We start from the raw sequence: 16,130 nt of genomic DNA, 5'->3' as shown, positions 1-16,130 counted from the left end.
CTGCTGACTCTCTTGCTCTCCCTGTATCTATCTTAATCAGCCACTCCATTTCAGAGTCCAAAGTCCCTTCCATATGGAAACAATTCTTCACTCTACCAATACATAAAGGAAGTCACTCCTCAGACATCACTAATTTTAGACCAATTGCCATCCTGTCTCCTCTCTCTGAAGTTCTAGAAAAATCCATCCATAAACAAGTTATGCACTACCTACTCTCTGAAAATCTGCTTACACCTACTCAACATGACTTTAGACCAAAGATTAGTACTACTACTGCCCTACTTTCATTCTTTAATACTATAGCCCTTGCCAGAGATAGCAACACACTTGTCTCCTGCCTCTTCTTAAATCTCTCTAAAGCTTTTGACACCGTGTCTCACCCTCTCTTTCTGCGCAAACTAACCAACCTTAACTTCTACCCTGCTACTGTTGCATGGTTTTCCAACTACCTCACTGACAGATCTCAAGCAGTGAAGTGGCAATCTGCACTCTCCCCTCCTCTCCCAGTTAAAATGGGTGTCCCTCCCGGTTCCATCCTTGGTCCACTACTTTTCAACATCTTCCCTTCTTCTTCTTTATTATTCTTGTCCTCAGTCATCACTGGTTCGATACACTGATAACCCTACTGTCATCAATATAACTGACTCTCCGTCCAAACTTATCTATACAACGCAGACTTTCTTTAACTCAGTAGAAAACTGGCTGTCTGATAACCAGCTTATCCTTAACCCACCCCCCCCCAAAAAAAAAAACTAAGCTGCTGCTTTTTCTTTCTAAAAACTACAACCACATTAAATCCAGTTTCACAATCCTGTCCCTCAATAACACACACATTGAGTTGGAAACTACCACTAAACTCCTTGGTGTCATCATCAACAACCAACTTAAATTCGATCTACACATTAACAACTGTGTCAAGAAAACTAATCAGAAACTAGGGCTCCTCTACTGCAACAAAAAGTTTCTCATCAGTGAAGCTAAGGTAACTCTCTTTTATGCCTACATCCTACCCAGTCTGTTTTATGGCTCTTAAATTCTTACTTGCCTCAACTCCATACTCCTTGCCAAACTTGAATCTACCTACAACAAGATAGACAAATTTGCAGCACACCAAACTTACAAGTCACTTCACTGTCTCTCACCAAAACACTTTAAATGACTTTGAACTTACCTCACCAGCTTCTTCTCCCTCAACTCCAGATCATCCACTCCATCCTTTATCAGCCTTCTTACTGTCCTACCCTATCATTTGCCATCCCCCACTATTCATCTGCTAAATCCCTCTGGAGCTCTAACCTAGATCTGCTACAAATCCACAAACCTAAAACTAAGAAAGGATGTATTCTCTATAGCTATAATCCTTCCAAGGCATGGAACAAACTCCCACTGGAGATCAGGTCATTCAAGCAACTTAGTCAATTCAAGCTAGCCACTAAAGAATACCTGTTAAGCCAGTGGACCTGCCTGTGTACCCACCCCCCTTAAACAGCTTATTAACCCTAACTCCACACTTCTATCTGCTCCCAACCTATGTAACTTGCTCTAACTCTATGTACCTTGTCTCACATTAACTTCTCTATCCTAAGCACATTACATAATTGTTATCTGCATAATGTAAGATTTTACGTCTGGTGACAAAACTATTGTTAGTCCTTCTGAACGATGTAGGATTCTAAATCTGACAGACATTACTGTAGTAAATCCTTGTTTTTTATGTATATGTTGTTTTGAATATTTTCTGTAAACCAGTTGTTGATTGTTTACTTATTTTTGTAAATTATAATCTGTACAACATGTGGAGCTTTTGTCCCCAGGCCTCCGCTGAAAAAGGGCTGCTTAACTCAATCGGACAAACCCGGTCAACAAATGTAAAATAAATAAATAGTTAAGTCTTTCTAAGGTCATTTTGATATGTGCACCATTTTATAACCAAAGGTTTTTCAGTTTGAGTTCTACATATGGAGAAAGATTATTTGGTGCAAGAGTGCAAGAGAGAGCAAGTCCTTTACATTAGAGGGAACTTTAAGTCTCTGTGAGTAAGAGTCCAAGTAGGACACCCTCTACTGAAATTAGAAAGTTCTGCAAAAATAAATAAAAATAATCTGCTGCATGTTGTTGTACCTTGTGTGCATAGCACAAAGCAGTAGAATAAATATTGGTCATTTTCTTTCTCAGAGGAAGTGGATGTCTGCCTGTAGGTTTCCTGTAGATCCAGATTTTAAATGTTTAATGTTTTCTGTGTCTGGATCACATTATCAGTTCTCTACATGCTCCAAGGGTATTCACAAACTGTCTGGCTCTTGCAACAGCCTACTGCAGACTGCAAGGTATTCACACTTTTCCATATTTTGACAGCTTTCTTATCTTTGTAAAGTCCTTCTCAAAGTGTTAGAAGTCTCTCGGTTGGGTAAGGGATCTCTTACATAGGCTGGAATTCCAAGAGAATTTACAGAAGTATCGTCTGACTCATTCTCACAGAATTGCTTGCCTGGGGTATCTCCTGGGCACTTCAGTTCAAAGAGCTTTTCTTCCACAAGAAGAGCTGTATTTAGATCTCTTCCTGAGTTTTTCCACCCAGGCTATCATCAGCAAGGGAATTCCTCGGGATTCATGGTCTTATAGCATTTTATACTCATGAAACCTCTTGCACGTCTCTACCTGAGGAAACTCTAGTGGTACCTGAAAGCTCTATTGTTCTAGCATCCATTTTCGCTGATATTTCAAATTCCAGTTTTGGGATTTGTAAAAACAGAGATCTTATGGTGGAGACGCTGAATTTCTCTGAAAGAAAGTCTCCCATTCTCCCTTTTTGCTCCAGCATAGTTTTTTCAGTGCATATGCCCCAGATGTTGCTTGGGGAGCTGTATCTATGGGGATAAAAGTGCAGTGAGTTTTGAACAAAAAAGACTGACCAAAACACAAAAACTTGAGATCTTAGCTCAATACTTTCAACCATCTGGCACCTCTTTCTATTTTATTTTATTTTTATTTTACATTTGTTGATGTTGACTGGGCTGGTCCAACTGGATATATGTCAATTTTCAGCAGAGGCCCGGGGAACATTAATATACATTAAAAAACATTAAAAAACAGAGATACAGATTTAGCTCAGAGAAAAATAATAATAGCATTAGCATATTTTTACAGTAACAACAATAAGCAATTAATTACAAATAGAGGGTGTTCAAATTGGGGATGAATGCAGAAAAGTAAGTTTAAGGAAGATTTTATACAGGATAAATGAAAGTACTAGGAGCAAGTTGCAGCTAGTCAGGGTTAGTACAGGGGCAGAGCCAGTGAGTTATGAGGTGAGTTTTGAGTTGGGATTTGAAACTAGGCAGTTGCTTCTGGAGCATTGGCCTCTGCTGAAAACAGGATCTGTGGAACCTAGTCGGACTTTCCCGGTCAACAAATGTTAAATAAATAAAAAAAAATAAAAATAAACTGGGAAAAGAGGAGATAACAGTGAGGTTGGCAGAAAGGGAGTTCCAGGCTTTTCCTATTGTGTTAGAGAACAAGGAATCGCCTGCCAAGTTGTTGGATTTACAGGTTGATATAAGAAGTTTGTTTGAAGAACGCAGACTTTTGAGGTTGCAATAAGGAGTAATAAGGTTAGTAAGTATAGAGGTGTTGGTAGGTTTGTAGAGGATATTATGGGCTAAGGAGAGCTGGTGAAATAAGATCAGATTTTGCAGCTCAAGCCATCCCAATTGTTTTAAGTTTAAACAGTGGTGAGTTCTAAAGGTAGAGCAAGAGGTAAATCTGGCAATACTGTTGTAGGCGACAGCCAGTTTAGTGAGGTTAGTTTTGGACAAATATGTGCAAATAGGGGAGGCATAAAGGAGGGTAGAAATCAGATGGGAATGGTAGTTCTGGCAAGAGGTGTAAGAAATGGTTTAATTCCAAACAGGGAGCCTAGTTTTCTGTTAACTAATTTTATAGTGTTAATGTGAGAATCAAAGCATTGGTTGTTGTCTATCTCTACTCCGTGGAGCCTGGTGGAAAGGTCAGGTGATATGTTGGTGCCATTACTAGACAGGACAGAGAAGTAGAGTGGTAGGGATTTGCAGGTGGGGGAGAAAAGTAACAGTTTGGTTTTCTTTGTGTTTAAGATTAAGCATAGTTTTAGGAGCCATGTTTCAACATTTTGGAAAGTCTTTTGGGTGATAGAGTGCAGTTTGGAGGGGGATGAGGCAGAACAAATCAAAGTAGAATCATCCGCATATTGTATACAGGTTGCAGAGGGAATACTGGTATGAAGATCATTAATAAAGATAGAGAACAGAAGGGGGCCAAGTATTGAGCCTTGGGGGACTCCAAGGGTAATGGGAAGGAGGTTGGATAAGTTGTTTTGCCAGCGCACTGCCTGTTGCCTGTTATGAAGATACGACTCAAACCACTTTATAGCGCTAGGGTTGATTGCAGAAGTTTTAAGCAAGTTTATCAGTATATGGTGATTGACCATATCGAAGGCTTTGGATAGGTCAGTAAAGAGAGCAGAGGTGAGTATGTTATTGTTCCGGTTTTTGTTGATGCAGCCAGTAAAGGAAAGGAGGGCTGAAGTGGTGCTATGGAAAGGCCTGAAGCTGTGTTGACAGTTGGCTAGTAGGTTGTAATTTAACAGGTATTTAAGAAGTTGTTTTTGGATGCATTTGTCCATGATTTTAGCTAAGGGGGGAGAGTAAGGCTATGGGGCGGTAGTTAGAGAGTTCTGTTGAGATCCCACCTTTATACAGGGGAATGATATGTGAGATTTTCCAGACTGAAGGAATGTAGCTTTCAACAAAGATTCTGTTAATCAGAATGGAAGTGGGATAGGCTAATGGTTTGGCTGCAATTTTTAGATACTGAGCAGGAAGAAGGTCAGCAGAAGGAGAGGAGGTTCTAAGCTTGTGGAGAAGAGAACAGGTAAATGATGTGGGTACTGGTTGAAGTTGAAAAGTGGGAATAGACGTGTAAGAGGAGGAGGGCTGAGAGGAGATATTGAGGGCTATTTGATTAGCTAGAGACTGGACAGTTTCAGAAAAGAAGGTATTGAAGGCATCAGCAGTTTGTTTTGGGTTGTTTCTGGGAGTGTCTGAGGGGCATGGGGTGTCAGTGGCCAGGCTTCTCTTCAAATGTTTGCTGACAATACCATAGTAATGTGATACACAACAGGGAACCAGATCATACCTTCAGTGTAGACTAACCATGGTAGCTTGGGATATAGCTTTTCAGCACAGTCTGACTCTAAGGCATCTTGTATACTGTCAGAGCAAAACTTTGTGGCAGACGATCAGAGCGGAACTCATGAATAATAGGGTCTTCCAAGAATTGATTCAGCTGTGGTGAAATGTCTCAAATAGATCTTTTTGTCTCTACTCACAGCAATCAGTTGGAAAAAGTCTGCTCAAGGACTTCATGGAAGAAGGCCTGTAAAACAGATTAATTTTATTTTTCTTCGACAGACATGTTCCTGTAAGTTTTTCCATTCTTTCCACTAATATCTGGGGTCATTCTGAAGATTCAGAAGAACTCCCCAAAGATAGATGATTGTTGAGTATCTTCTATCTAGACAACAGTGGTTCTCCCTTCTTTTGGAAATGGCCACAGGCAATTAACACAAGCTGCTCACAGACTGGATTTACTAACACTTTTTTTGAGTTTGGTAGTTGGAGTTAGCATGCATATAGTGATAGGCTTAGTGGTTTGTTAGTTTGTTTTCCCCCCTTTAGGGCTTTTCTTGTGTTTACTGTGTGTGCTAGGATTATTTTAGGTAGGTGTTAGTTTGATAGGGATAATGGATAAGAGTTTTAAAATGTGCATTTCTTTGGGGTTTAAGCTTCCTTCTCCAGGGCACCCATGAGTAGTATGCCTGTTAACTCGAGGCTACTCATCTTGAATCCCCTTGTGCTGTTTGTGAGGCTTTGACTCTAACCACAATTAATGAGAGGAGGGCTACACTTATGCTGAATGGTCTTCTGCCTTTGCTTGATTCTTTGTTGGCCTCCTCTAGCAAAGGGTACAAGTCAGGGCAGAAACAGACTAAGGAACTCAAAGTTTCTACAGTGGACCTTAAGAGTTCAGTCCCGTCATCTTCTGTGTCTGTTTCTGACCTGCCATATTCCCTGGCGACCTCTGCTCTACCATCAACTCAGCCACCTCAGAGCCAATCACCTTTGGGGCTGGTGTCTCACAGTTTATCTCCTTTGGCTGCTCTGCCTCAGAGCCAAACTACCTTGGGCTCTCCTTTGATTGTTGGCAAGGCACCTTCACCTGCCATTAGTGTCCCAAGCCCTTTCTGGCAAAGGAGACATCTTTGGGCAGACCTTTTTCCTTTTCCCCCTCTACTTCACAGGAGTGCTCAAAAGAGTCCTCTCCCATCTCTGCCTTGGATCTGAGCATCTCTGGCTTAGGTCCGTTGCCTGGTTGGTGATCTTCCAAGCCCTGCTTGGTGGCTTCATCAGCTCTGTCATCTCGGTCCACTAGGAGCTTGAAGACTTCAGAACTGGAGCAGTTGATGCAGTCCTTACAAGCATAGATGTAGTTAGGCCTCATTCCAATAGCTCTGAGCCCTTGCCACAAAGCTTCAGCTCCTTTATATTGGTTTCATCCCTTGAGCCATACAGGTATGAGGTCCTCAGAGGTGATTGTCTTCCATTCCTTAGGATCAGATCCGATGGCTTGACTGTTTTCAACTCTTATGCCTATCTTGATTTCCTAAACACAAGTGATGGCAGAGCAGAGTGGTCCTTGGGGAGGATAAGTCAAGGCAGAGGTCTGAAGATCGTGTTTGACGATTCCAGATTTAAGGTCATCCCTTCCTCCTGGGGACTCTGCTCTCAATTGTTTGGCCTCCGTCTCAGCATCAGGAGGGGAATGGCTCTGGATTCCTGTGTTTACCTGGAGTCTTTGCACCTTAGGTCAGCTGGGTCTAGTCGGCTCACTTCTGTTACTGCTTTCAGTGATGAAAGATTGCTCTCCCATCAGGAGAGAAAATTATCTAATATGACTGGTGACCCCCCACACACACAGTCTTCCACATCTGTTCCTGTGGCCACTTTTCAGCTTGCTGCAGGACAGCTCATCCCAGGTGGTCTTCAGTCTGCCTTCCTCATAGGTCCCCCCACCTCTTCCATTTCCCTCCAGAGCCTCGAGGGTGGAAAGTGTTAAATAGTGGTGCAGGAAGAAGCACCTGGACTCACCCAAGGAGTCCCTCATGGAGGACACTAACCTTGATGGAGAAGGGTCCCCCAAATCTTCCCTCTAAGACTCTTCTTTTGTCAGTCTTTTGGAGTTCCTTAGTCAAGTGTGGGGGTTGGAATTCCACAGCTCCTTCAGAGGAGTCTGTGTTTTTGGAGGCCTTCAGGATGGGCCCATCCACTTTGACCAGGAGTCAATAAGGTTGAAAGACTGTGCCATTGGAGTTTGTTTTACTGCCACTCAACCAACCTTTTCTAGGAACCAAAAGGGGAAAATGTGTCTCTTTCAAGAAATCACAACAGTCTTTTCAAGAGGCTTTTTCTGGCTGTTCTGCCCGCAGTAGGAGAGGCAACCACAATGGACATCTCCCTCTTGACAGGGGTGGTCCTCAGATCCAGGGCTTCCATGGAGGTTTCTCAGTTTTTTAAGTGACCCTGAAGGGTTGCTAGACTGTCTTGCTCTGGAAGCAGGCTGAGGTTGATTGGCACTACACCTGCAACCTTGGGAGGCCATCATCTCAGATGCATAGTTGCGAAGTCATATCCAGTTTCTATTCATTTCCATTTTTACAAGTTCCAAGTATAATTCTCAAGTGGCTTCCAAACATTCCACCCCATCAAGGAGGAGTGGCCACTGTCAAATTTCAGAAGCTGCTAGCAATTTGAGTCATCCAAGAAGTCCCATCAGACTGATGAGGCTCTGGGATCTACTTAAGTTACTTTTTGGTTCCAAAGAAGAACAAGGAGTTCAGGCCAGTCCTAGATTTGAGCAAGTTGAATCAGTATGTAAAGCAGACCACATTCCAGATGGTCATGGTGCTGTCCATTTTGCCTCTGTTGAGGAAGGACATCTGGATGTGCTCGATCGAGGTCAAGGATGCTTACCAACATGTAAAGATTGCAAGGTGGTCCAGGAGATTTGCATTTCCAGCTGGGGATGATGATTACCTCTTCCGAGGGCTACCTTTTGGTTTTACCACTGCCCCCTGGGTGTTCACCAAGTTTATGGTGGTAGTATCAGCCTGATTTTGGTTGCATGGGTTCCATGTCTTTCCCTATCTGGACAATTGGCTCCTAACTGTTCCCACAACAGCATCCCTAGTCAGGGCCAGTGACACATTACTCCAGCTGTGCAGTGCCTTAATGATTACGGTTAGCTACCAAAAGTCCAGTCTGCATACAGTTCATACCTTAAAGTGTATAGATTGCCATTTCCACACAGTTTCCCAGATTGCCACACTTCCAGAGTTAAGAATATCGAACCTTCGGAATCTGGCAAGTTCCTTTATTTCTTACAGAAAACTTCTAGTGTTATCTTATTCTCAGGCTCTTGAACTCTGGCAGTACAGTGGTCATACTTTACTCGGCTAAAGGACTTTCTATTTTCCTAACCAGTGTTTGTCAATATCAGATCAAGTGATGGTTGGAGTCTCTCTTGGTGTCCACAAGGAGACCATTTGTGTTTTCTCCTCCTCAAGCCATAATCATGACGGGGGCCTGTCTTCTAGGATAGGGGGCATTTCGATGGGAGGACTACCCAGGGGACCTGGTCTGCTACTGAGGCCAAACTGCACATCATCTTGGAGATGAGGGTGGTCTCCCCAAGGGTCTAAGTTCCATCCAGACAAGGCCGGATATTGGTGGGCTGGCACCTGAACATATGGGGAAACCCATTCTTACCCTCTTTGTTGGGAGGCCATGAGGGACTGGCAATGGGCAATTTCATCTCAGTGGTTTCTGATTGCAATGCACATTCTGAGGAAATCCAGCATCTCATCAGACAGTTTGAGCAGGAACATTCTTCTTCCTCAAAAGTGGTCTTTGAATGCAAGAGTTTACTGCTTAGATTTTTTTGTAGCTGGGGCACTTCATGTTGTGACCTGTTTGTTTCCACAGCCAACACCAAGTGCAGCAGCTATTATGCCTTAGTTCCCCCTCAGGGTCAGTCACCCAGGGATGGTGTCCTTTATGCTTGACTCCTGTGTCTTCTGTATGTGTATCCTCCAAACCCCACTGATGAAAAAGTTTCTTCAGAAAGTGGCCTGTTTCAGAGCGACTGTGATCCTCATTGCTTCATTATGGCCTTGCTAGGTATGGTTCCTCTTTCTCTGGTTTCTCCTGAGGTACCCTCCTTGGTTTCTGGATCCCATTCCAGATCTTTTTTCTCAGCCTGTGGGCCTAGATCCACCCAACCTTCAGATGATCAGGTTAACCACTTGGTTTTTCCAATTCCATTGTCGTCCAGAAATCCCAAGTTATCAGACAGCCGTTCCCATATTAATTCTTCACAAAAGATGTCTGCTGATAGGGTGTATGGTAGTAAGTGTAAGTGCTTTGCATTGTGGGCTGCTTCTCAGTACTTGGATCCTTTTTCAACACCAATTAAGCCTATCCAGGATTTTCTTGTGAGTTATTTAATTCTGTTCTAGTTACCTGACTGTTAGTGTAATTGACAACTATGTCCGGTTTTCACATTGGTAGGGTTAATGTGCTGTTGGCTGCCCTTAACATCTCAAAAGCCTTTCTTAAAGGAACCTTTTTACTTTGTCATCTTGTCCAAGATCCTGTTCCATCTTGGAGTTGCCTTTCATGTTCCAGATGCTGGCTGCATTTTGTTTTGAGCCTTTTGCTACTGTTGAATTGAAATTGTCATGGAAGACTCTCTTCTTGGTGGCCATTACTTCAGCCAGACATGTCACCGAGTTGCAGGCCCCCCTGCCGTCTCTCATTATTTAGTTTTTCATTGAGGTAGTGTGTCCCTTAGACCGGATCCTGCCTTTCTGCCTAAGTTGGTGTAGGAGAATAATTTGCCTGTATTTTCCCTGATTTTTTTGAAGGTTACTCTGTCCAAATGGCTTTCTGATTGCATTTCCTTTGGGTATGGTTTCAAGGGAAAATCTTTGTGTCACAAACCCAAAGGTTATACTGCCAGAGCTATGGCTACTTCTACAGTTTTTATTTTCTCCAAAACTGCTTTGGATGACATTTGTGCAGCTGCAACTTGAGAGAGTCATTGCACATTCGTGTCCCTCTATGAATTGAATATCCATTTGAGGTTTAGAGTTTTGTTTGGTTTCATCATATTGTGCAATATTTTTCCATGAGACCACCCTTGGGTGTTGTGGCTGGGGACTCTGTCCCACAAGTGAAAATCAGATGGAAAAGACAGAATCACATAAGAAAGTTATGTATTCACTGTAGCAGTAGATCTGTGTTGTCTGTCTCCATCTGGTTCGTACCCCCACCCAGCCACTGTCTTCATGGCTATTGATTTATTCCAAAAGATAATTGAGCTGGGAGACTGCTTCTCCTTTTTTCTTGGGGTCCTTAGTTTCTAGTTTTTCTCCCCTTAGGGGCAAGGTCCAAAAGTTAAAGTAGAAAGAGGGGGCAAACTCAGTCTATGGCAGCTCTGGCAGAGTGGAGGATTATTGCTAGAGGCGGTGGAGCTTGGCAAGCTGAAGTCTTTGAAAGTTGGCTGGCATCAAATCTGAGTCTGATCTGACAAACCCACAGGTTGAAAAAACGAAGAAAGCAGCACACACTGGATAAGAACTGATTGTTTTACTGGATTCTGGTACCTCGGCCTTCATCAGTACAAAGGGCACAATTGAACATAAACCTTTTTATAAAGAGACAGCTGTTAATAACATTTACATAGCAATAGCATGCATAGTGAGTCCTTAATTAAATCACTGCCTTTGGGTGAATTTAAACATATTGCTTCAAATACATCTGAGAATATTAATGTACATAGGGAATTTGATATTATTTGTGGAAAATTGCTTAACAGAGGTTATTCTGAGAACCTTGTGTATTCAAGAAGAAAAGTAGAGAAAAAAGTTAAAAAAAAAAGAAAACAACAGGGGATAGTAGAAAAAGAAAAAGAAAAGGGAACTGTAAAAATCTAATTCAGTCTAAGGGAAGAGTTCCTATAAATAAATGGATAAAATATTTTTTTAAATAAAAATTCTCCCTTTTTTCTCTTTCTCTGAAGAATTGTTTTTTTGATGTGGCCTGTTATTATAAGTGATGAACTTTTTTTTGACATTTATTATTCCACATGTTTTTTCACACAACAAGATGTAAAATCTAAAAGGAATTAGTTAGAAGTAAGGAAAAAAGGACAGGGTCTTTAATGCAGGCTCTTTTTTGTAAAATGTAAATATTCTATATCATGCTTTAGACCATTTCACTTGTAATTCTTCAGGTGTGATATATATAATAGGTTGTAATTGTACAGAACCAAAATGGGTACACATAGGACAAAAAAAAGGTTAAGTTAAGTTTAAGAATTTTGGACATCTGGGGATGTTAACAACAGAGAACTAGATAGTCCAGTTCCATGCCATTCCATTCCATCCATAAGGGATTACTTCTGGTTTTTTTTTTTTTTTTTTTAAAAAAAATGAAAATAGGAATAATAAATAATATTAATTTTCAACAAAAGAATATGAATAATAATTTGGTTTTATTTTTTTTTTAACATTATTATTTTATTATGGGATGAATTTATGAATCTTTATATATGAAGAATATATATATATGTGTATGTATATGTTTCTTTAAATGTTGAAAGCATTCAATTGATTAATTATTTAATTATGTAATTGATTGTAAGAGGTGTATTTATACTGGTTTTTTATTTCATAACATTGTGTGATGTGAAAAGGCGGTCGTAGGTATCAGATCCAGTAAAACAATCAGTTTCCAGTGTGTGCTGCTTTTTTTTTCTTTTTTTGATACTAGTGGATTGTGGATCCAGTTGAGTTTGTTTTTTCTTGTTAAACCCACAGGTTGAACCAGATGGAAATGGGCAACACAAATCTGTCATTACAGTGAGTATATAACTTTAATTTATAGCAATTTGTAAAAAGTAATACAGTTTATATTTTTTATAAACTAAGAATTTTTATTTTTTTAGGATGCTATAGAAGATAAGCTGGACAGGAAGCTTTGGCCGTTTATTTCTGAAAATGTAACCACAGTAAATGCTGCTCCAGCTGTAAGGTAGTAAACCTATTTTTGATGTGTGCTGTGATGTTTGATTTCCTTGTTTGCAATTGATTTACTTTGAGATTGGAGATGCAGTAAAGTCCCTTGTCCTTCCCTCTCGCTGTGATGATGATATTTATTATGAGCTTCATAGATTGTAACTGTCTGTGGCCTGCATTTTATTTACTAGATCTAAATTCTGACTTGTTCATAAACTTTCCCAGTGGTTTGAGGAAACCTAAGGCTTACTATTGAATGTACTTTTCCTTCTCAGTGTAGAGTCTGTTGGGTATAGGAGTGCTACATGCACTTTGTGATGCTCCTTTTTCTTTCAAGGATCAGTTGTGATGAAAGCCAGTGCAAAATCCTACACTGGCTCATTTGCTGATTATGTATTTCAAGTAGGTGTGCAGGATGTTTCATTGAGTAGAGAGAGATGTAATATAAAATCGCTGATGGCAACATCCACCTAGCCTTCATGAAGAAGGAATCCTTTTCTGTCTATAGTGTCATGATTGGAAAACAAAAAGGCGATAAGATGCTGAATCTGAGTAACTCATGAATAAACAGATTAAGAGAAGAGATGTAGGTGAAAATTTTACAGTAACCTTGGAGAATAATAAAGCTGTGGTCAGGCGATCAGCAGTTTGAGCATCCCAGTTAATTGTAGGAAAATTAAAATCACCTGAAATTATCATGTGTCATAAACTTAAGCTGTCAACATAGTTTTAGGGGATTCAGTGATTAGGAGAAGTATTAGACCACTTTGTAGCATTGACATGGAGAAAGTCACTGTTGTCTAAGTGGTAGCAAATTACAGGATGTATACAATGGTTTAGTTAGATTGTTAGCAAAGGAGGACCCACTTATGATTCAGTTATGATACACGCAGGTGTTTGATTTGATTAAGTCTCCATTGTACCATATGTATAGTACAGTCAAGAGTGTAGTGGTGTGTTTTAAAAACAAGGTCAGACTATGCTTTTCTGAGACTCTTCCTACACCAGTTCTATCAGCTTATCAGTTTCTTAAAGCTTTACTATTTAACAAATATGAACATTTTGTATTCAAGAAGATATTGATTTTATTGGATGAATTGAAGAATAATGACACTCTATGGAAAACAGGTTTCATCTTAATTTCTCAGGAGGCATGTTGCTGAGTTAGAAACTAGCTGATACAGTAAAACATTTATTTTGGTTTTGACTCAGTTTTTAAGGTTTGTGATAACCAAGGAGGATTGATATTATCAATAAAGTTATATTATACTAATGCAAAAAGCTTATAAAATGAGTTAAATCTGATAAGTTTAGGATTGTGTTATGATTTAATAGTTTTTAACTGAAGGTTTGCAATTACCTGGGTATCAGTCCTTTACATCTTTGAGGAATTATATATCTTTTGGTGGTCTTTGCTGTACAGTGGTTGAAAATTAGGGAAATTAAACTTGACGACAGTTTGGAATTATTTTTGGTTGCGGTGTTAGATGGAACAGATTGTCCTTTTTTTGTTAGCTTTAAAAGTCCCTCCTGAAGCAATGTGGACTGGTTTTGGAATGTTGACAACTTAAAAGTAAGTTTATGGCATATGCTTATTTTAGGTGATTTTAATATCCTAAAATTAGTTGCGATTTTCATACTGCAGGATCTGTGATCAAAGTTGATTTTTGTGATTTATGTATGGTTCACAATCTAACCCAAATAAATACTTTTCCAACCAGATTGCACAATATTTGTATCTCACATGGGATATTTGGAAGTTAATTGGCTTTGTCCTTTTGGAAATTCTGAACATGTATATTTTTATTTTAAAGTACTAATTAAAGTTACATTTATAAGCATCAGAGCATTATTTTTTATAACTCTAAGACTTTTTAATTAAATTTAATTGTATTAATTCTGTAGTAATTGATTCACATGAGGAAGATACTGTCCTTAATAACTGGCAGGAGTTTGAGAATATTTGTAGTCTTCATTTAAGTAGATGTAAAAAAAAAAGTAATAGCAATTTGATGAGGTATATTACCCCATGGTGGAATGAGATGCATGCTAAACTCTTGAATAAGAAGAAAAAAATGGTCTTTGGAGGAAGTATAAGAGCAGTAGTACAAAAAGAGCTTAGAATTTATAAACAGGAGATTGAAATAAATCATTGCATCAAGCTAAGTGATTTGAATGAAATCTCCTGAATGATTATTCTATTAAAATTTGTATTCATATGTGAGTAGAAGACATTTTTGGACATATATCTATTAATGATAATGCATGTATAGATATGTGGAGTTGTCTATGTTAAACATTTTTAGCTGATGAATCCAGTATATAAGAGTCTTATAGTAGGTACATCAATTGAGATAGACCATGAATGTCCTGTTATTACTTGGACATGACTAAAACCTCATTGGGTCAAATTAAACAGGGCAGTAGTATGGATCCCAATAATATGCCTGTATATTTTTAGGTTTCTTGTGGTAAACGTATGTCATTAACCATTGCAATTCTTTTTAACAACTTGTGTTTTGGTATGGCTCCAGCCAGTTGGAAACTAGCTGATGTTATCCCAGTTCACAAAGGAGGGCCACGGGAATGCATCAGTAGTTATAGACCTATTAGTTTAACATCTCCGATCGGGGAAAAGTTTTAAATGGTATATATTACAGATCCTAAATAAAGACATTCATAGATGTTTACTGGATCTTAATCAACATGGTTTTATGAAGAGTAGATCTACATTTACCAGTTTTTATAGAATTCTGTAATCCAATGTCAGAAGCTGTTGACAAGGGCATGTTATTTATAGTAGTGTATTTGCATTTATCTAAAGCTTTTGATAGAGTACCTCATTCTGCTATTTTAGAAGCTATGCATATAGTCAACACCTTTATTATTCTTTGGAGTGGGAAGGTGGCAAAGGGTTAGACTCGAATGTTACATATCAGATTGGCTAGAAATAATAAAGGTGTCCCACAGGGTTCAGTCTTGGGACTGGTGGTGTTTAATTTAGTGGTTTTATTTATTCCAACTACAACACAAGCCTGGATGACGAAATATGTGGTTGACATTAAAATAGGCTTTACTGTCAGTAACCCAGAAGATGCGGTTAATTTTAATGACTGTTTGAATAATATGTATTTATGGTTTACTCAAATTGGACTGAGAGTTAATGAGGATAAATGTGCTTTCCTTTATTTTGGGAGATGAGTGATAGAATTAAGAGTAAATTTGGGACTATTTAGGTTGCAAAACCCGTTAGAATACAAGGATTAGGAATTATTAGTAATAACATTAAATTTAGATCTAGTACTCAAAATGTTAGTTAAAATTTCTCTTCAGATAATTTCTAGTAAGACTGTTTATATCCTCTGTCTGCTCTGTTATGAAGTATGTGTTTTGTATATATAAGGGAGATCTGCTGGAATTAGAGAGTGTACAGTGAAACTATGCTAGAAGAATTGATGGATGTATAGGTATGTTCTATCATTCCAGATTAAATAGCTTGGATCTTTATACTATTATTTATAGGTGCCTGAGGGGGAGGCTTGTCATGGGTTTATAATGAAGAATATCATGTTTAATTAAATATAGAACTTTTGAAGGGACTTCCAAGATGGCTGCACATTGACTAACAGCTTAATTTCATCTCTCCCAGTGTGAAAACAAAAACTTAGAAGAGACAGCCCATGAACTCTTTTTCTGAGGGTAAATTTCACTAACTGGCTAATAAATACACTGCCTGGATGCTAACAAAAAAGAAATTCAGAGATCCTGAAAGAAAATCAACCATAAAAGGTGAAAAAAAAATGCTGACTGGGAAGAAATCTGCAGCTGTTTAGCAGAAACCAGTGCAAGATCTGGCTTTACTGCAAGACGTGACTTCCAGTAAATGTGCTCTTAGCTGATTAAAATAAATGAAACACTGATGGAGTACATCAACTCAAATAGAAGTCTGGATAAAATG

At 39.3% G+C, this 16,130-nt stretch overlaps 1 protein-coding gene across 1 annotated transcript in view; it reads left to right on the top strand.

Moving 5' to 3' along the window:
- Positions 1 to 16,130, top strand: part of LOC122810712 (syntaxin-binding protein 2-like) — a 1,751,886-nt gene that overhangs the window by 1,591,009 nt on the left and 144,747 nt on the right. The window contains exon 18 of the mRNA XM_044082277.1: positions 12,103 to 12,188. Coding sequence (XP_043938212.1) covers positions 12,103 to 12,188 — 86 coding nt within the window. The remainder of the gene's footprint in view (positions 1 to 12,102; positions 12,189 to 16,130) is intronic.

This window comes from Protopterus annectens, chromosome 9.part0 (assembly GCF_019279795.1).
Source record: "Protopterus annectens isolate FY-2018-M chromosome 9.part0, PAN1.0, whole genome shotgun sequence".
NCBI lineage: Eukaryota > Metazoa > Chordata > Ceratodontiformes > Protopteridae > Protopterus > Protopterus annectens.
The sequence above is the reverse complement of the archived record's forward strand: the minus strand, read 5'-3'. Positions and strand labels throughout refer to the sequence as shown.